The sequence below is a fragment of the Falco cherrug genome, chromosome 3 (assembly GCF_023634085.1).
Source record: "Falco cherrug isolate bFalChe1 chromosome 3, bFalChe1.pri, whole genome shotgun sequence".
NCBI classification, from domain to species: Eukaryota; Metazoa; Chordata; class Aves; order Falconiformes; family Falconidae; genus Falco; species Falco cherrug.
This window is the reverse complement of record NC_073699.1, coordinates 26178281-26200941: the sequence shown is the minus strand read 5'-3', so window position 1 is coordinate 26200941 and position 22661 is coordinate 26178281. Positions and strand designations below refer to the sequence as shown.

At 37.3% G+C, this 22661-nt stretch overlaps 1 protein-coding gene across 1 annotated transcript in view; it reads right to left on the bottom strand.

Annotated features, from left to right (window-relative positions):
• ANGPT1 (angiopoietin 1) overlaps positions 1 to 22661 on the bottom strand; it is a 171657-nt gene that overhangs the window by 46950 nt on the left and 102046 nt on the right. Inside the window, exons 5-6 of the mRNA XM_005431811.3 lie at positions 18233 to 18360; positions 10212 to 10313 (exon numbers count right to left, since the gene is read on the bottom strand). Of these exons, the coding sequence (XP_005431868.1) occupies positions 10212 to 10313; positions 18233 to 18360 (230 nt within the window). The remainder of the gene's footprint in view (positions 1 to 10211; positions 10314 to 18232; positions 18361 to 22661) is intronic.

The following is a 22661-nucleotide window of genomic DNA, read 5'->3' as shown; positions in this document are numbered from 1 at the left end:
TTAGACATCTGGGAGAGATTTGAGGGACAAAAAAGGGGAACTCAAGCCATTGTCACAGAGAATCTAAGAAAATAACAGGGATTCAAGAAACTACTAGTAATGAGAACTGGACTTCTATGCAGGACACAAGAGAAAGATCCACAGAAAAGCAGAACTTATTAATTTTGCTGTTCATGAGACAATTCAGTAGTAGTTCAGTACTGAAAATTCAGTAATGCAATCCAAAAATCTTAGTTAACGGAACATCTATGTTTACACTGCTGCTCAAATCTGTGGGGTCCCAAGTGATAAGCAAGGTTCCAGCTTTGCCTAAGACCATGTTTATCATCTATGGACAAGGACTTTGTGTTTGAGAAAGCCTTAGGGCATTAAGTTAAATCTTAATAGTTAACATTAGGAGTCACCTGTTCCAGACCCATTTCTGTCATTAAATGTGTTTTGTTTCTCTGTATATATATAGTCTGTCAACAAACTCTTTTTTTTTTTTTTTTTTTTTTTTTTTGCATTCATATTGCTACAGCAAATACTTCCAAAGTATTTAGTATTTGTGTTAAAGTTTTGTACTTAACCTCAAGGAAGTACAGGAGGTGATCCAAATCATCCTTGCTATCAATCTACTAGGAAAAGAACATCTGTATTTCATGAATGTGTTTGTAGTTAACTACATTTTACGTCCCTCTGAAACCCAGTGGGTCATAAGCACTGTTCCAAAACTGTATTTTAAATTACTAAGAGACACTATTTTGTCATTAGCTTTTTATATTTTGTCTGTTACATGTTTCCAAGTGGAGGAATTAATTCTTTAAATTTTACATTTTATTCCAAAAATACTCATTTTGCTTTTCCCTTGAAATTTGCATAACATTTAGGGCTGACTGGCAAACGAGAGGCTTTAAGTTCCCAAAAGAGTGCTTAATATAGTAGGGGAAGGTCAGAAATTTCCAGAAGTTTTCAGAGCTCTAAATTTGTCTCATTAGCACTCCATGGAAACAGGGAGAATATGGCAGGAAATATGCTTACATTATCACAATATGCTTTCTTAACTGGGCACTACTAGCCACAGACAGGATACACAAATCTTGCACTGACGTAGCATAGGTTATTTTAATGTTTTGTTGTATTGTTCACAAATGGAAAACATTTATATTTTTGCTGCTGAAAATTGCATTAAGATATTTGTCAAAGTTTGATCTGAAATAAGACAGTTAAAAGGATGTAAAAATCACAACCAATTAGTAAAAAAATTTTTTTATCAAGGAATAATCAGGTGATATTTTGTATTACATTTAGAATGAATTGTTCTTGTAGACATGATAACACTTGTTTTCAGGTTAAAGAAATGACATAATACAGAACGTTACTGACAATTTTAATCCCATTTTTGTACTAGAATGAAGGAAAGGAGTCTTCTGGTTCTTTACGCCTATAACTATATAGTAAATTGTGCAAGTTCTGACATAGTGCCAAACTGTTATGTAAAAACATAAATAAATAGTAATTTGTTGTGGTTTTGTATGCAGTAAAGTATTTAGGACCAGGAATAACAGACAAAAGTACATGATTTTATAATATTTACTCTATATGACATCTAGGTTCTACATTAGCTCATTTCCTACTACATGATGATTAATAGAGTCAAAAGTACAGAAGCAGTCATGAGTACAAAGAAGTGGAATTCAATACCGATTTTAAAAATTATCATAAGAATTTACAAATTTGACACATTAAAAAATAGTAAGTAGGGTGCAAAAAAGTTCTATTAACTTGAGCAAAATCTGTGGGAGTATTCTGCTTGAATCATGTTACTCCAAATTCATTAAAATATTCTCTCTCTTACTTTATTTTGTCTGATGATGATTATAGGAATCTATGACTTCTTATAGACAACAAAATTGAAACCAGGCACAGTCAATATATCCTACAGGTTCATCTCCTGTCAGACTTCACTGAATAAAGCAGATAATAATTCAGTTTACAGCAACAATGTCTTCCCAGAAACCATAAAGAATATTCAGCTCCTTTTGCCTTAGCTGAGAATGAAGAATGCATTTTGTTTAAAAAGATTTCTAAAAATGTCAGTATAGTTCTTCATGACTATCACATTGAATTATTCATTGCATTATTTTAAATAAAGGTGTGGTCTATAGAAATTACTTCAATTTCCTCAGGTAACAAATGTGCTAAATAATGTTAACTTAAAAGACTATGGGAAAATAATGCTAAATATTCAGAATTATTTTTATGAAATACTAAAAAATATTTGGTGGCAAGTTTTAAAAATGTGTTTAGATTGAAGCCAAAGGTATCTTCTCAAAAAACTAAAACAAAAACTAAGTTATTGTCAGTTTATATAAAGAACTAAATGCTTGTAAAATCATACCAATTTTGAGAAATAAGTCTCAAAACCTTATTCATATCCTACAGCAACTCAGGCTGTTGCACTTCATTCTAGACCAAATATGCTAGCAGATATAGAGAAGTTAAGATCACTTTTTCCTTTTTACTTCTCAAACACACACAGCAAAAGTCCTAGTAGACTTCCTGATGAGGAAGAATTACATCAATGGAATCCAGGTTTGAGGCACAAACTTTACACAAATTTTACCTCTAGCTAGGCAATGGGCCCCAAACAGCTCAGTTTCCTACACTGACCCATATACAACAGCCAGTGTATCTTCCTTGGGCATCATTTTCAGTCTAACGTCCCTACTCTTTAACTAAAAACAGGACAGCATTTCCTACTGAGACAAATTACATTGAGATCCTATCTCTCTGAAATCATCTTCTTCAGTCTAGGGCAAGCAGATCCCAGTAATATACAGACACTTAGTATGGCTCCTAGTAAGTACATCCCAGGGAGATTGGTGTGTTTTGAAAAGGAAAGGAAAGGAAAGGAAAGGAAAGGAAAGGAAAGGAAAGGAAAGGAAAGGAAAGGAAAGGAAAGGAAAGGAAAGGAAAGGAAAGGAAAGGAAAGGAAAGGAAAGGAAAGGAAAGGAAAGGAAAGGAAAGGAAAGGAAAGGAAAGGAAAGGAAAGGAAAGGAAAGGAAAGGAAAGGAAAGGAAAGGAAAAAGAAAATTAAAAAGTCAGGTACTTCAAGAAAGATGAATTGGGAGCTTAAGTGAACTTCTAAATTGTATGGTTTAGGGCCAAAAATATTTTTTTTTAAAAAAAAGTACTTTTCTTTCATTCATACAAAAAAAAAAAGAACTTTTGGAGGTAAGACTTAATTTGGCTCAAGTAGCAAAGATGTGCATCTCTAGGAGCATAGATGCTACAGGCAAGACCAACAGCCAAATCATCTATATGTGAGTTTGAGCAGGGACTTGAATCTTAGTCCCATAATCTATCTAAATACCCCAAACATCAAACTTACAGGTTGCTCTTTTTCCAGCAGAGAACATGCTGGGTCTTTTTATAGCACTGATGAAAGTGACAATTATCTGAGTAACAGCTGCAGTCAGAACTGGCTTTTTATTAAACTAGCATGACATGTCACCCTTTATCACAGAAGGGTGGGTCTCCATGAAAGGCATTACTCACACAATATCTTAATACACATTCCAGTCACAAAAAATCATTTCCTTATATCTAAATTACTTGGTAAATATTTGAAAGAAACAAATGACTTCCATGTTGTCTATCCCAGTCCCTTGAAGTCAATGATTTTTTTCAGATGTAAGCAATTTATAATTGTACTGTCATAGGAAATGCATTTGTGACTATATGTTAAGAAAGCATCCATGTCTAGTGTGTCATTTGTATTCCTTTGTACTCATAACTCACTTTTATAAGCTTATTCAGGCAACATAATATTTGAACACCACCAACACTTCCAATCTGTCTGGCTTGTTTACTGTACAGGAGCAACATGCCTTCTGTCTTTTCCAAGAACATGCATTCCCTAGTTTTTGCCTTTCTCACAGGTCCATCCTGTCCTCAAAGTCTTCATTTTTGCAGGAAGTACCATGCTGATATTGCAAGGCACTTTATGAAATTCTTCACACGGCCAGCAGGGAAAGAAAGTGAAGCTCTTTCTGCAGAAGAAATTATGGGATGTAACTCCAACTAGCTAGCTAGATGGATGGATATAATATAGATAGTGTTAGGAAGGTTCTCCTCCTTCCACAAAACTTCCTCTATTCCTTTCCTATTCCCAGGTTATCTTCAAAATGTGTCCCCATGGTCTTTTAACCAACAATTCTTTCTCTCGTAACTGTTTCACTAAGCCAAGAGGGAAGAAGAATCTGTGAAGTGCTTTGAACAGCCCCTAGTGCTTTGCTAAGCAGAAGAAAGCAAACCAGAGTAACCCATGTGCTAACAGTAAAACCACCTCAGCTCTGAAAGCAAGGCAGCCCTGCACAAACTGCCATTTGAGAATGGGCCATTACCCCTAACTGCTTGGGCATTATTTGTAGAATGTTGAGTCAGACCAAAATTCCACTAAAATTTAGTGATGAAGATTTTGTGTCCCAGGACTGTTCACACACAGATCATGACCCTGTTCAATGTGCTAGTGCATGTATGGCCTAGGAGTTGAGAAAGAAGGAATTGAATAAAATAGGAGTAGAATCCCCATCCACTGAATCCCTCCAGTGCAAAACAGGGAAACACAAAAACTCTCTTTGGAAGGAAGACACAGGTTCTTATTGTAAAATCCAATCAGCTAGTTATCAGGAGCAGCTGTATAGCTTTGCCCTTGCGGCATCCTTCATAACCAAACAATTTGCGGTTAATAACAGTGAAGATGAAAATTTTTGTTTGTATGAGATCAATCAACAATTATACTTTTAAGTTTTATGTGTCTGACCATATGTGCTTTAAGTGTAATAGTTTGTTGCTTTGCGTATATTTCTTTGAGTTACTGTTTGTGACCAAAAAATAGATTACTTGAATACAGCTAAAGCCAAAATCAATGGAAGAAACTTCTTACTGTCATAAAACCATGGGCCTGTTGGTAGCTAGGTATCTCTAGCTAGTATGTGCATGTACAATTTCCACATGGTGATAAAGGTTTCCTAATTTTAAATTCCTGTCAAAATTGCAAATCATCTGAAAAGCCCATGAGTGTTTTAACTCCTGTGAACAGCAGCATCTTTCTAAATCTAACAGAAGTTAGGTGAAATTAATTAGGTGGTCATTTCAGTACCTGATATACTGTGAACCCAGGGAGCTGCATTGCATGCTTGCAATGGAACATAAAATGGCTATTCTTTAGTCTGAAGGGTAATATTTATCATGAATGAAGATCTGAAAAAAGAGCTTTTGACAAACTCCTTTAATGTGGAATAGTCACAGAAAGAGCAGTGCTACCATTTTAAGAGCTCTTTGATAGTATTTGAGTTCCCTTTTAAAGAACGCAGGAATATGACAAATGTATCAATATCAGACTACTCTGGATGCAAGAAATTTGAAGATTTTGTGGCCATATCAATGTATAACATAGCTTAAATACTTATAATCTAGAAAAGGATTTAAAGTTAATTCAAAATAGCTAACTTTAACAAAACTGAGAATTATGATATTGTTTCCACAATATGAACATTCAAATTATGAGCAAATTTATTTTTTCTGTCAAGAACATTCTCCTCAGCCAAGTCATATGATTTATGTGATTTTTGTTTTTTTAAAAAAAGACATCTGAAGTTGTTTTCCACTGAAGTCGCGGAAAAAGAATCATATTTTACACAGTCTGCCACTCACGTGGAAAAGAAAGTCATTAACATAATCGTATGTGACTGGAAGCAGTTGCAGCTCTGTCTGTAGTTGTTTGATTCTTTAAGTGTTTGGGGAGAAAAAAGAATCTGCACACTTGTAAATGGAAAAAACTGCAACAAAGAAATAGCCATCCTCATTTAAGGTTCCAAAAGGGAACAGTACAAAAGCTTGAGGTTTTGCCTGGTTTTTTTCAGGTCAAACACAATGTTAATTGTGGTGAGGACATATTCTGAAAAAAAAAAAAAAAAAAAAAGGTGCAAGTTAGTATTGCTACTGAAGCAATACAGAACAACAAAAATGTCAATTTAGACAGGAAAGGTAGGGAGAAAGAATGATAGCAAACCTGAAAACTGGAAGCGAAACTTTCACAAAAGAAATTAAAATAAGACTTAAAACAGATGGAGACTATTAAAGGAATTGTAAGACCACATTCTAAAACAGGAGTGGGACACCTTGCAAGTAAAAATTAAATGTAAGTAACATCTGGAAGTTTTCAAAATGAATTGAAAGATAGTACTAAAAAAAAAATAATTGTTGGAATGGTAGCTCTTGTTATGAACAATTCAGGTAAATCTAGACACCCAAGTGCACCCCTTGCAGTCTGTAGGACTTGCAGGGACTGGTGAGATGAAAAGACAAGGTGACCAGCTTCCTGATTGTCACAAACTAGAAGGTGTTGCAGGAAATGGGTGAGATATGTTCCCCCTAGAGCTTACTCACAGAGGTGAACTGTAGGAAGTATATCAAAATGGCTAACAAACATCATGCCTAGAAGGAAATCAAAGACTTGCAGTCCGAAGAGGTGTTCAGCTGTCTTTTAGGTAAGTAAAAGACATGGATGATCGACTTTTTGTACTAGTTAAAATTTACTGAGGCTCAGAGGAAAGTCAGATTATTCCAGATAACATAATGTAAATGCCTACTAGAATTTCTACTAGAATGTTGGGCTATTGATTGTGGAATAACTTCTGTGAAATTCCTGGGAATTATTAAACTAGACATGCTAAAAGGCTAGAGAATAACTAATCCAGTACTCCATCACCTAATCTGGCAAAAATGGAGACAGTAACTACGAAAGATGTATTCATCCGATAACTGAAAGACTGGAAATTGAGCAAGAAGTCTTGATAGCCAAGTTGGCACATGAGCTAATCATTTGGTTGCATTTGATTACTGCTAATGACTGCCTAATAAATGCCAGAAATTGTGTCTTAGAAAGTAAGCTTGTGGAAATCCCCCTTCTAAAAGCTGCTTAGGTTTGCAGATGGTAAGCAACAGGTTTTAGTATGATATTATCCTTCTAGAGCTCAAAAAAATCTTAGTGTTTTACATTCCCTCCTCAGGCAAAGAAACATGAAAAATGGTTGAAAGTTGCTTCCGGGTGATCTTCGCTGCTGTTGTTATAGAAATTATTTGTTGCTCCACTTAAAATATTTCTGATAAGGAGTAAATAGTATAATGGAAAATCCATTGCAAAATGTGAAAGATCAGATGTAGTAGATACTGATAGGAAAAGGATGGGAGGATGAACTCAGAGGGTTTCCTTTGAATTTCTTCCAGTTAGTATTGAATGCATGAAACTGAAATGGCCCAAGAGATTTCAAAGTCAGAAATGAGTTCTTAGAAGCAAAGACACCAGTTACACTGCACAGCATAAGACTAATAACAAAACTGAACGATACTGGTAAGCACATACACCACTAAGGAAGAAGACAGCATAACCAATCTTGCATAACAATAAATCTGCATAAAAGGGGTTTTTATTAATTAGCTATTTTTTTAGATAAAAGTAAGTGTAACTTTCTTTTCTAGAGTGGAGATTGGATGCCAGTGGAAATGGAGCCAAAAGAACAAGGAGAAAAGGGTAATACTACTGTTACTGTAGTATCACTGATTTTATGGCAATTTATGTACGGATGGAGTTGTATATTTCCTACTTTCAAAAGATTTTGTGGCTACTTTATCTCTCTCTTAATCTGTTTCCTGCATTGATGTCTGGAAAATATATTGAACAGAAATTGAGGTACTTTCATGTAAGCTGAAGGCACCAGCAGGAAACAGAATGAAAGAGTGATTGCCTTATTGTTGCCAGGTGACTCCTGTAACCCAGCAGTGCTTTCACTCACCTTTGCAGAGCATACACCATGTGCACCCTTTCCAAGTTACCTGCTGTAAGGATCTCAGCTTAGAGTCAGAGAAAATGTGCAATGGCCACCAAAAAATGGAACCACCAGTAACTTGTGGTACCACAAGTAATGGTAACACAGGTTGGTGGCCTGAATCCCTGTCTGGCTCACAAGCTGGCAAGCAGTACTTGCTTGTAACTGAAAAACTTCATCAATTCTCCAGATTCTTTTCCAATAAGAACTAAACGCAGTGAAACTAAAAGAAGCCCCAGAGACTTAATATTACTGTTATATTATTATGATATAGTTTATTTCTGTTAGATTTGGGGCCCTAGAGAGATACAAGCACAAGAAGAATATCTTAACAAATCTGAAAAGCTGTATCTGAACTATGGGCTCAAAGAACACAGATTAAGTTCAACCACTCCAAGTAACACCAAGTATCATTGTATCCCCCACCACACTACCCAGTTTATATTGGAAGAAACACCAGGTAGATTGTGTCAGGAGGGATGTGATACAATAGACACCATTCACCCTCTTTGAACAATGAAGTAATTAAGTCAGTGGTGTCATTGCCTTGAAGCTCAGACACTGCCACATATCCCAGTAATCCACACAGCACTCACCAGCCTCTATCATTTAACATCTGATAGTATAAGATAATCACAGAAGGGATGCAAAGCTAGTTACTTTGGTGAAACAGTTCATAGAAGCAGAGACAAGCCTAAATCACGTCTTTTCTCATGACTTATAGGATAGCCTTCATTAAAATTCCAAAACAGATCCTTTTTATTTGGTAGAAGTAAATGATCTCTTAGAAGACTATGACATTCCAAAAGAGAAGCAAAATTAATTCAGACTGCTTGAATGAGACAAAACCAATATAATCTAATCCCAAACAGGCTCACACTATTGTAAAGGAAAATTTGAGGAAAATGTTTGAAGAAGTGAAGGGATATATATGAAAAAGGGCCACATGGGAAAACTTCAAAAAGAAGGGCTGTTTTTATTAAATGGTCTAAGAAAAAGCACGGGAGAGAAAAACTGAGTAATTCTCAATAATCCGTATGATATGTATAAATTAAAGCAGTCCATATGTAGAGAATGACTTAGGTTGCATATACAAATTCTAATTTCCACATAAGTAGAACTGGTAGAATCTTCAAATTTTGGTCTCCCCAAAATAAATTGATACTTTATTTGACTATAAACCAGAATAGAGTAAAACAGTTTTCAAGTTTCCTGCTAAATTAAAACTTTATGAGTTCAAAAAAAGATTCCAATTTTGCAAATCCATTCAAAAATATCTATTTGGCATTTTAATATAATTTTTACTTCACATATATTATGAAACAGATTACATCCTCAAGTTATTCGTAGTAGCAGAGGTCTGACCCAAATTATTAATTTTTACGCCTATAATTTATATTTTCAAGTAATATAAGAATATTGAAAAGAAAGCATCCATAAAATCCAAAATGACATTTTGGTACAATAATCTAATCTACATGTATTTCTGAAATAGTTGAGTTCCATAACAGGACTTTTTCCCATAGGAATTTTTAATGATCTGAACTTGCTTTTATTTTTAAATAATTTAAATGATCTCTTCATTCAGTGCTTTTTGAAAGCTATTGGAAAAATATTTTCTTCTTCCAGGCTGATTCTAAAACCTTCACTGGGAATGTCACTGAAATCCAAGCCAGTGCTCAGGAACTCAAAGGAGCTCCATCAGAAAGTTTGATCAGGCAGCAAATGAAAATACTGAGAATTTATTTAGATTGGAGTAATTTTTTTTTTAGTTGGCAAAGGGAAAACAGCTTGCTGAAGTCACATAATCTGTAATTTGGTAAGTTATTTGTTTTCTTTTAATCCTATTTGAAGTATCAACATTTCCAGTACATTAGCTTGATTGGCAGAGGTGTTGTATGACTTGGGATAAACCCAGGTAAAACTTTTCATTTGTATCTGAGATGCTTCATGCTCCGAAGGAGTTCTCCTCAGCTGAAAACATCCAAGTATTTGGAACATCATCACATGCCTATTACCTCTCAACGTCACAGCAAGTTGAAACTTCAGAGGGACAGATGGCAACATTCTTCAGTGTATATGCCTGGGCCTGACCTCATTTTAATCTCAGTAACTAATCTGAAATAAACCCTAAGTCATCGGAAATAATACTCAACTAATTGAGTAAAAAGAATGCTATGGTTTTTGAAAGTAACAGACCTGACAAAAGGTAACTCATCAAAAACTGCAGGACACCACCACATCACTACATACAGAACTGTTTAAGACAATAGGAAGTACTAACTGAAATCTAACACTTCTATGAACTCTACAGCTATTCCACATTTTTCATCTTACCATTTTGTATTCTTTCCAGCTTTTTTGAAAATCCAAACTCCCATCTTCTCGATGTTGTATAACTGTCCATCCTCCTCCAGCAATTTCCATATTGCAAAAGACCTATGCAATAATAAAATAAAAAAAAATAAAAACAAATAAAAACCCCACCCAATAAAATAAACTTGCAGTAGAATCCTGTCATCTTTAGGGGGAAAATAAATATTTGTGAATAATGGAATTAAGGAAGGCTGTTTTCCTACACCTCCAATGGTATCCTCAATCACATGATTACAACTGGGACTCTCCTTATGTTCAGTGTAATTCTCCAGTAACGTCTCCTGTTCTTTTAGCATATTATCCAAGAACATCTGCCCATCATCCCCCTCTGCATCTTCAGCTTTCCTCTGCACATCCCCTCCATGCTTTTTTATTTTTTCTGCTTTCTCTGCAGTGTCCCTGAAACCACTCCCTTCCTCTTAAAACAAAAAGTGTATTTCTTTCAGTGATAATAATGTTTTCTATAGCTTTTAGCAGAGTATCATTCTGTCTAAGAATCTTCAGGAATTCTTACAGAAAATATCCATTCAAAGAGCTCAAAATGTAGAGCAGATGAGATTATCCTGTTTTGGTTTGTATTTTAATGCTAACTACAGTGTGTAGGACAGTGTCCCAAAACAGAAACAGTTGATCTCAGTCTAAGCTGCCCTAAAGCTAACAAAAGGACATAAATAGGAAGAGGATCAAGAACAGAGTTCTGTGGGACGAGCTCAGAAGTTAAAACCTATACTGAACCTGTAAGATCATACCCTAACATCATTACACTAATTAAATTCAAACATAGGTTCTAAGATTCTGTATATTAAGGTTAATCTAACAGTTCAACAATTTCACTAAAGCTTGATATTAGAATATTGTGTCAACTGAAATCCGTTAAAAATCTTAAAAGAATCCATATAATCATTCAAATGAATATTAATTTTAATTTATTTTTCACTTTTCTTACATTATCCTTTAAAAAATACAGAAGCTAAATTATGAAAATAAAAATGCAAATACTGCTTATACATTCACTTTTCTTGGTACGTGACAAGTGATAATATTAATTTTTGTTCCTATGTTTGTATGACACTTGATTTTAAGATCCAACTGAATTTCTCAGTGCTACTCATTCAAGCAAATATTCCTGATTTTCATTCCCATGTACTCATTCATGCCATCTTGGCACTGCAACTATCTTAAATTTCATTTGTCTATGCTCTTGAATAGTTATATCCCTCTTCTTAAATAAGATGTTGTCCTGGTTTCAGCTGGGATAGAGTTAATTTTCTTCTTAGTAGCTGGAGCAGTGCTGTGTTTTGGATTTGGTGTGACAACCGTGCTGATAGGACACTGATGTTTTTAGTTGTTGCTGGGTGATGTTTATACTAATTCAAGGACTTTTCAGTTCCTTGGGCTCTGCCAGCAAGAGAGCTGGAGGGGCACGGGACATTGGAAGGGGACACAGCCAGGACAGGTGACCCAAGCTAGCCAAAGAGGTATTCCATACTATATGACATCATGCTGAGTATATAAACTGAGGGAAGAAGGAAGGGGGGGAACATTTGGCATTATGCTGTTTGTCTTCCTGAGAAACCGTTATGCATGATGGAGCCCTGCTTTCCTGGGGACGGCTGAACACCTGCCTGCCCATGGGAAGCAATGAATTAATTCATTGCTTTGCTTTGCTTACATGCATGGCTTTTGCTTTACATATTACATTGTTCTTATCTCAACCCCTGAGTTTCACATTCCTTTTCGATTCTTCTCCAACATCCCTCTGGGTGAGGGGGAGCGAGCGAGCGGCTGCGTGGTGCTTGGTTGCCAGCTGGGGTTAAACCACGACAGATGTCAATATGTAAAAGGGTTGAAGAGATGTCATCCGTCAGCTTAGCTTTTGGAATTCACATCAACAAGAGCCAAACCATTCAGCACTGGTCAGTAACTTAAAACTTTAAAAGTTGCTTTACCAAATTGAAGGTTACTATCCCATTCAGTTAAATAAGAATTTGTCCCTCAGCTCACTACAGAACCATATTATACCCTCTGGCAAAACAATTCAAAATCCTTTCTATTCATAAGCATTGTCATAGTAATCCTATATAAGTGCTTTTGTTTTAATTTGCTCCAGGCATGCTGAGTGAAGTCTTTGTGTAGGTATAGGAAGGAAACAGAATACCGAACAGTGCAAACATGTGAACTTGATTTAAGGTAACCACAAGAAAACCCACAATTTGCTAGACAAACATTTTGGCCCTATTTCTCCTTCAGGGAAGACACTGTGAGTCAAAACATTTATCTACGGGATTTAATTTCTTTAGTTGATTTACGGTGAGAATTTCTAAATGATGGATTTACTTCTCTTATAAGTCATTTCAAGCTCCCATGAATCCACTGCCAATTTTTAAAGCACTGAATCCTCAACTCTATTAAAACTACTCATTTTAAAGACACACACAAACAAATGAGGGGGTTTTCATACTAAAATATAATACAATACCTATAAAAATACTTTGATGTTTTCTGAATAATATAGCAAATTAAAAGAGAAAACTGCACAGTTGAAAGAGAGATTTACCAGCAACACATTATTCACTAGCCATCACTGTGGTCTGGCACTTTCCAAGGTGGTAGACAGAAACACCTGCCATATTAACAGGAGTGCCAAGCTGATTATAAATGTTCACTGTGCACAGCTCTAGCCAACAAATGTCCTGGACTGGCTTCTGTCCCAAACAAGGTCAAGGCATTCAGCCATTAAATACCTTTTACCGAGTTCTGATTTTTAACCCTCTGCCAGAAAAGTAAAGGATGAAGAAAAGTGACTAAATTTCTATGCATCTCTACATTCTGAGTTTATTCTCAATAAAATAACTTCATTTAGATTAAAAGACCATCCACAGCATTGCACTTTTGCCCTTCCTTAAATGCATGGGTAAAAATACTCAAGCTCCTAAAAGGCATACATGAGATTATTTATATATATATCTTAAAATCATGGAATCATTTAGGTTGGAAAAGACCTATGAGATCATCAAGTACAACCATTAACCCAGGACTGTCAAGTTCATCACTAAACCATGTCCCTAAGCATGGGACATAAAAAAAATGTTTTTTAAACACCTCCAGGGATGGTGATCCCACCACTTCCCTGGGCAGCCTGTTCCAATGATTGACCGTCCTCTCAGTGAAGGAAATTTTCCTAATAGCCAACCTAAACCTCCCCTGATGTAATTTGAGGGCATTTCCTCTTGTCCGGTTGTTTGTTTTCTGAGAGAAGAGACTGACCCCCACCTGCCTACAGCGTTCTTTCAGACAGTTGTAGAAAGCAATAAGGTCCCCCCTGTGTCTCCTTTTCTCCAGACTAAACAACCCCAGTTGCTCAGCTGCTCCTCATAAGACTTTTGCTTCAGACCCTTCACCAGCTTCATTGCCCTTCTCTGGACACACTCCAGAACCTGTTTTCCTCTTGAACAGAGGGGCCAAAAAGGGAGCACAGTATTCAAGGTGTGGCCTCACTAATGCCGAGTACAGCGGGAAAAGAACTTCCTTTGTCCTGCTGGCTACAGTTTCACATACAAGCCAGGATGCTGTTGGCCTTCTTGGCCACCTGGGCACACTGCTGGCTCATGTTGAGATGGCTGTCAACCAGCACCCCCAGGGCTTTTTCTTCCAGGCAGCTTTCCAGCCGCTCTTCCCCATGCCTGTAGCATTGTGTGGGGTTGTTGTGACCCAAGTGCAGGACCCGGCACTTCTCCTTGTTGAACCTCATACAACTGGCCTCAGCCCATCAATCCAGCATGTCCAGATCCCTCAGCGGAGACTTCCTACATGCAAGCAGATCAATACCACCCTTCAACTTAGTATCATCTGCAAATTTATGAGGATGCACTCAATCCCCTCATCCAATCATCAGTAAAGATATTAAATGGGATGGGCCCCAGTACTGAGCTCTGGGGAACACCACTTGTGACCAGCTGCAGCCTGGATGTAACTCCATTTACTACCACTCACTGGGCTCAGCTGTTCAGCCAGCTTTTAATCCAGAATGGAGAACACCTGTCCAAGCCATGAGCACCCAGTTTCTCCAGAAGAATGCTGTGGGAGATGGTGTCAAAGGTTTTACTGAAGTACCAGGAGACATCATCCACAGCCTTCCCCTCATCCACTAAGGCAGCTTGTCTTGTCATAGAAGGAGATCAAGTTAGTCAAGGAGGGTGTGATCCCTTGGTTTTACTGCAAGCGCCACGTGACAGTACTCAGGATGATCTTCATAACCTTCCCCAACACCAAGGGGAAATTGACAGACTGTTGTTCCCTGGATCCTTCCTGCCCTTATGGTAGATGGGCGTCTTCTGGGATCTCTCCAGTTACCCAGGACTGTTGATAAATGATGGAAAGTATCTTGGCAAGCTCCTCCACCAGCTACCTCAATACCCTCAGACTGATCCCACCCATCCCCATAGACTTGTGCATGTCTAAGTAGAGCAGCAGGTCACTAAGTGTTTCCCCTGAATTACAGGGACTTCATTCTGCTCCTCCTCATCCCTGTCTTCTAGCTCAGGGGGCTGAGTACCCAAAGAGTAGCGTAGCTGGTCTTACTATTAAAGACTGAGGCAAAGAAGGCGTTAAGTACCTCAGCCTTTTCCTCATCCTTTGTAGCCATGTTCCCCGCAGCATCCAATAAAAGATGCAGATTATCCTTGGCCCTCCTGTTGTTTCTAATGTATTTGTAAAAACATTTTTTTTTATCTTTTATGGCAGTGGCCAGCCTGAGTTCTAGCTGGGCTTTTACCTCTCTAATCATCACCTTGCATAACCTCGTGACATTGTTACTGTCCTCCTGAGCTGCCTGCTCCTTATTTCAAAGGTGGTAAAGTCTCCTTTTTTCCCTGAGTTCCAGCCAAAGCTCTCTGTTCAGCCTGGCTGGTGTTCTTCCCTGCCAGCTCATCTTTCATCGGCCTGCTCCTGCCCCTTTAAGACTACCTTCTTGAAGAACGTCCAGCCCTCCTGGGCCCCTTGGCCTGTCAGAGCTATTACCCAAGGGACTTTGTCAACCAGGCTCTTAATCAGGTCAAAGTTGGCCCACCATAAGTACAAGGCAGCAGTTCTGCTGACCCTCATCCTTCTCCAAGCATCAAAAATTCTGTCATTTCATGATAGCTATGTCCAAGGCATTTTTTGACCACCACAGCACCCAGCAGTCCTCCCCTGTTTTTTAGTACAGTGCACTCAGAAGTTGGTAGAAGTCATGCTTGTGAAGGCATTAGAGGAGATAGCAAAAGTCAAATACATTGTTCCAAGGGGACAGTGGAGGTTCTGTGTGCACTCAGACCAGGCCCCCTGGCCTATTTCAGCTCCTGAAGGTGACATGGTTCCTTCAGCTCCAAAATGATGAAAGTCTCACTCCTCCTGCTCCTCTGCTCATCAGCAGCCTCTGCTTCCCTTGTAGCTGACCCCACCTCTGCAGGGGACTGAAAGTACTCTTCTTGCCTTTGCTTTTTCTATGGCCTAGGGACAATCATTTGTCAACACCATCAGGCATTGCGCACACACACACACACATCAAAGTAAGCCAATTAATTGACTTAATACTTTAAGCCTATCTTTTCCTCTTCCCATCTCTAAAATATGGAATATTATTAAGATCCTTTTAAACAGACATGAATCATTGATTTTTGATGCAGGGCTCAAAGTCTAATGAACTAAACTAATGAACTGTTGAAGGTAGGAACATGAAAGACAAATTGCAATCTAAATTTTTAAGCATATAAAAATGAGGCGTATAAATGGTATGAAGCTGTAAGCACAGAGAGTAATTTTCTATCAATATACAAAGGTAAAACCAGTAAAAAACTAGAAGGGACAGTAACATTTGTATATATGAAAGAGATATTTTCTATTGAATGTCAGGATTCTAGTATATATCCTTTACAAAATATAAAAATAAATGAAGGTATATTTTTGTGACCTGAAGCATAAAATTACTATGAATGAGACTTGGCAGTGGCTGCGAGTATTACAGAAGGTAATAATATATTGGGCCTCCTAAGACATGTCAGAGTTGTGCATTGCATTGTGGCAATCCAGATAACTAAGCTGATTTTAAACAAGCAGCTACGTCTCCATGGAGTACCTATCAGGATATTAGCTTGTGTCCCAGAGCAATCTAACTGTGTCAGTGTGGTGCTACCTCTAGGCTAATTAGTCCTGGCACAGTGCTGCAGTTCTGTGATTTTGAAGCTATCTCAGCTGGAGTTAGTTAGCTATCTCTGCACAGCACTACCTTGCAGACTGTTAACACAACCTTCATGTCTGAAAAACATCTGTTAAAGCAACCACACTCCTCACTTGACTAACATGAACACGCCTGGGATCAGCTCTTGCTGTGTTATCACTAGGGCAAGACAGAAACAGGTGGTAGCAGAAATGCCCTTAACACATACATGCACACATGCGCACACACACACACACACACTCTCCCCAATTTTCTTGCTAAACCAGGAAAGCGCCAGGAAAAAAATAATGCAATGATATCAGCTGAGTTGTGCTGCCTGTATTGATTGGTAGCAACATTTGAACACAGGGATAGAGTGGAAACAAAGGGTGGCTTCCATAGTGTCACTGTCCTTGTATTACCAGTGAAGTACATTTAAGGTAAGCATACCAGAAGCATCAGTGCCTCAGCACTTTCAGATAATCATTGTTTTTCATTGCAAGACAGCTTCTGGGGATGGTTTATGAACTTTTTTAAGGCTAAGAAAAGCCACTTCTAATTTATACATGTAATCTAACTTTGATGTTACATCTTTGAGTGGAAGAGCTTCTACAGAACTGCTTTTAGTGTTTAGGTCCTGTTCAGTAACACTTAAAGGAGACTCTGTATTTTATACATGTCTATTATTTTTCCATTCACATTCACCACAATTACATTGATCTTTGCCCATAGCACTCTCCCACCCCAATTCTACTCATGGTTTAATGAACTCTAATTCTTTAGTATATCGTAACATCTTGATATTTACATGTTTCCAAACGACTCTAATAAACCCAAATTCAGTTCAGAAATAAGCTTTACATATCTTAATGTCATCATAAAATGACTATAGACAACAACATCAGTAAAATTTGTTATTGCCTTTTTCTGTTTGCAGGGTCACCATTTTACTGCAGTAGGAATAAACTCAGCAGACAGATGTGGTTGCCTCTCTCCTGTTTGGCCCACTTTCTAGACACCACTGTATTTTCCAGGTAATCAACCCTTAGCCTTGCTGGGGGATGATTTCAATTGTGTCCTATCAGAGGAACAGCCAACATTCCTCCAAATGTAAATTAAGCTTAGGTTATTCCCTCATGTTCCTAACTACAACTCACTCAGGTACCTTAGCAACAAAAGCCTTCCAAAAAATCAGTCTGCTTCACAGACTATTGTTTCACTTTCATCAAAAAAACCTCCCAAGGATCTTTTCTGAGAATAACAGGATTATACATGCTTCATCATTTCAAACAGTGCTAATATTCAGCATGTTGTGTTCTTTACAGCCAAAACCACTCTTCCCTGCTCCCTGCAAGAGAAACAGGATTTTTTTAAATCTTTATCTTTAAAAACTACTCATTTTGCTATTTATTTCCCTGTGCTACCAGGTAATCCCCCCCATCAGCTTCCTCGTAGCACTTTACTAATGCTCTTCTAAACTTTATCACAGATTTATTTGCCACCATAGTCTGATTCAACTGAACTTGTCGAGTGGGAAAGAGTCAACTATGAGTGTACGTTGGAATGTAGAAAGGTTTCTCTGTCAGCAAGAAAGAAGAATGTCTGCAATAATACAGTTTATCATTTTCTTCATGCTATTATTTTTTTTTCAAAACTGAATATAGCCCAGGTTATTTATACCAGTACAACGTTTTGCAGAATGAGAACTTCAATAAAGGCTCCAAATACTCCTTTAAGGCCAGAGCAACATCACATTAACAAACAAGTAAATAAAACAGATATTTACCTTTTTAGGATCTGACACATTGTTAATATAAATAGTGTAGACCCCACTTTTGTTAAAACCAGATTGGTACACATCTGCGCAGTCTCTGAATGGCTTTTCTTCTTCCTTTTTTGCATTCTTTAGTAAAACTGCAAAACAAAAAACAGCTTAAGTTACAACAGCAATCTTATGCATTTCTGTATCAAGGAAGTCTACTTTTGCACACTGTATTCCTTTTAAACATACACAGTACTATGGTCCTTACAGTTAGTGCATTTGGTAAATTCTATTAAAGAACTATTGTGACACTTTCAGGCAGATGGCAGACTAAGCACCAGCAGAAGACATGATGCTAAACATGACTAAAATAGCTAAAGAGAGCATCCTGCCTACCAAGAGGCGAACACAGTGCATTCCTTCTGAGTGCAAAGGTCTGTGCAGCTGCAGGTGTTGCCTCTGACTCAAGTTGTATCTGGGAGGTTGCCAAAGAATGCCCCAGAGATGGCACATGGAAGTGGAAAACTTGTTCAGTGTTGTGATCTGACACAGATGCTCACTTAAGACAGCAATGCAGGACCCTGGAAGGAGACAGCTTGTGCCCTTCCTCCATGAAGTACTGGCTTTTGAGCAGCCTAGCGGCTTGAGGCAAGGAAGCTTTTTGCTTCATTTATTGGCAGAGAATAATGATTTTCATATGTACTTACATAAAAGTTGCTAGATACGATTAGTGCAAAAAAGAACAAAAATCAATGCTACTGAAGTCAGTTCTTTAGAGTCATGATTTATCTAATTTATTTTTGGCTCAGAACTGAAAACAATTAATGTTAGAACACCAGTGCAGATCTTGATCCTGTATATGACAGACAGACCACATAGATGAGTCTGGGCTGAGAAATCAGGAGGGTGAGATGTTTGAGGATACTAGTCTTGAATAACCAGGAGATTCCCTGTAGAAGGAGTAACATCTGAGGGCGTTCCTTCAGTTTCACAAACAAAAGTAGCATGACCCCACACGATACTGGAGGATATGAGTTTGTTCCAACAACACATACTTTAAGAACATCAGTATTCCCATGGAAATCCATCAGTTAACTCAGATTCTTAAAGTTAAACATGTCCTTAAGTGCCGTGCAGGGCCTGGTCCAGCACTTCATTAATCCTTACAATAAAGAAACAATATTTAAGTCTTCCAGACACACTCATCGTCTGGTGACAGACACATCTTTTTTATTTTTGGCTTGAAAGTGTGAGTTATAGGTACAAAAGGAACTACGCCTTATTCACTCTCAATGAAGTGGTCTGTGCTGCAAAACTGGTGCTTAACAGCAATGGTATGCAAAAAAGTAACAGCCTTGCACAGCATGTAGGACTATCTAGGCTATAAGATGGCATGTAGCAATGCCAAGGCTTTGTAGCGTGATATACTATCTCCCCTTTGAACACCTCAAAGCAGTATTTTAGGATGGCAAATTCCTGCCATATCAATTGGCAACAATAGCATGTCACAGATAAGGAAAGTGAGGAAGATAAAAGTTAATTGTTTTACATGAGTGTTTTATGTAAAAAGGTGAAAACAGAAAAATAGTAAGAAATCCAATCCTGAACTGTAAGAAAATCCTGCTCTCTATGTAGGCATTTCACACATATCATATTGTTTTTTCCCTTTTCTGTGTTTTATTTTGTTCTTCTAATATTTTATTTTAAGAAACAAAACCCCTTTACTTTTGATTTTCCACGTATTTGTTGCATATTTATTACTTTTATCCAACACAATCAACACAAATAAAACCTGGTTCATCAGTTGGAATATAAATGGCTTTGAAATTTTGCCATATTTGGAAAAAGTAGTGCTGGCAATGCAGTAGATGACACATTCCCCTGTGAGATGGCAGGGAATGAGGTCCTCAGCAAGGTACACGTTAACAGTGTACTCTCAAAGGTGCCATTTTTTAGATAAGACAGAACTGAGGCCTTCATGATTAGTGTTAATTAAAGATTTTATGGTACTTTCCTGTAAGCAGATGGTGTTAGTATCAGTGGCCAAAGTCCAACTTGAATAATTACTTGGGGCCGGAGCCAAAGCCTAGAGGAATTAAAGCAAAGCCTCTCGTTGATTTCAGGGGGCTTTAGATTAGATCCATTCTTCCTGGCCTGAATTTTTCTAATGCTGTTGTTTCAACTGTAGACATCAGTCTCTCCTCTCTAAAAAAATTATTTAGTTGTGCAGAGGCAGTGTTCATTTCCCTGAGTCTTAAAGTACTTATATTTTAATATCTATATGTAGAGATATTATCTTACATCTATTTAACTCTTATACATACATTGAAAACCAATTGGAAATAGCTACTTAAGAGTCAATCGAGGAAATTTGAATTTGGTTTCTTTTTAACTGAAAGTTAGACAAATGAATGGTTATACATGAGTATACCTTAAAGGTATGAGTCTATGCTAAAGGTCATATTATTTAAATTTCAAACAAGATAAGATTTTAATTTCAAAGTAATTAGAATTAGATTTGAAAATAATTTTCTAAGGAGATGGATCTCTAGGAAGCATACATAGAAATACATTTTTTCCTCATGCTTAAAGAAACAAACACAAATAAACCTGCCGTTGATGTAAGAGATGAAGGGGACAAGGACAGATAGATGCCATAGATATACTCAGTTCCTTCCATGCTTCCTTTCAGTATCAGACAGCTGGAATACCTGAGATCACAGACAGCAGATGTGTTAATTTCCTATAGACTAAGCAACGCTATAGCCTGCTTTTGCAGCAGTGGATTTTATTCAGCGAACCACTATAGCCAGAAGATGGCTTTCCTTGGATGCCTCTTACCCCTCCCTCATGAGTCAGTGCTCCCACTGGAAGAAAAGCTCAGCTCCTTGTGGAGGAGCTGAACTATTACAGATTGCAGCAGGATATATTAAGCGTGACTAGCACATTATTTAGTTTTTCATAACACATCAGACTGTAATTTGCAATAACAGCCCAAAGTTATCAGAAAATTAATACTCAGGAATGTTACTAGTAATGTTCCTTTAGGGTAAAATATATTTTTCCTGAGGTTTGCTATTGTTTTTCTAACTTAATATTCCATACAATTTCAAAACCACTTCTACCTACTATAGCTTGAGACTGTTTTTTCTATAATATTACATAGACCTTGAATCCTTTATACATTAAGTGAAGTTCCTGAATGATGCATTGGTTCACATATGTTTGGTGTGTAAATGTGTTTTTACAAAAGTAACAAGGCTCAAAGAAAGTAGTTCTAAAACAAAATATGTACATTTCTTTGTTCATTTTCAAGATCTTAATTGACTTTTCACAAATTTCTAATGTCAGTTTAGCTATTTTCAAATACAATGCTTACACCAAAATTTTATTTACCTGAAGAAAAAGTCTATGTCAAGCAAAATAATATTATAATTTTTTAAAGATAAACGCTTATCCAAAAATTGGACTCCTGGAGAGTTGTTTGTTTTGTTTTGTTTTTTTTATTGTCTTTCCTGGATGAATAAACTAGTGATGAAGTCATGCTCCTTTGAAGCAATGCTGCTTAGATGGAAAATCCTGCTTTCCTGAACAGAAGGAGAATTAACAAGACAAGTAAGTTCCTCTTTCATTGCACTTCCAAAAGTCTTTTGGTTATTTTTCAGCGCAATAACTTTCTCCTTGGGCTATGCTACCTGTGTTTCCCTACTTGATGATTTATTTCTTTCAATTATCAGTCTTGTGGCAGTTTCTTTTCCTTGATGCCCTGGATGATGATTTGAGTCCAGGAAATACAGAAGGTACCATCCATAACTGCCCAGAGCTCTATCAGATGGCTGCTATCACGTAGAGACAACTGCCATAGCAGTGCAACTGCTCTGTGGCCCTGTGGAGGAACAGGAACCCATATCAATGAGGTTTCTGCTAACCCACAGGCTGTGAACTGCCAGGGCTGAGCAGCTGTTCTGCTGCCTCTACCAACAGTGTATTAACCTTCATCAGAAAGCTGAGGTCAGCACCTGAGGTTGTAGCCTCTTGAGTTTTCTTAGAACAGGTTACTGGTGCTTGCAAGTGAGAGACCTCAGATATGTAGGGCCTTTTCCCAAAACAATGGCCAGGGAAATACCTTAACTGATTGTTAGCTGTGTGTGCCTCTGTGTAGGGTGAAACTATTTTCCCTATCAGTTATAAAAGTAAATCAATAGTAAACAAGTTTATTACTTCCTAACAGCTATCACAAATGAAGGATGCCTGCTTTTCTGCACGTGTTTAAAGAAATACAAACTGGCTACTAAGAATAAATAACTTCTGAAATATTTAGTAACTTAAATTTCTCCTCTAGGAATATGAAATTTAAAACATACAATACCTGTATTTTTCCTGGCTGTATAAAAATTAATCTAATCTCATCTCCACTAGAAAAAAAATTTCAAAGACAATATGCTTGATTTTT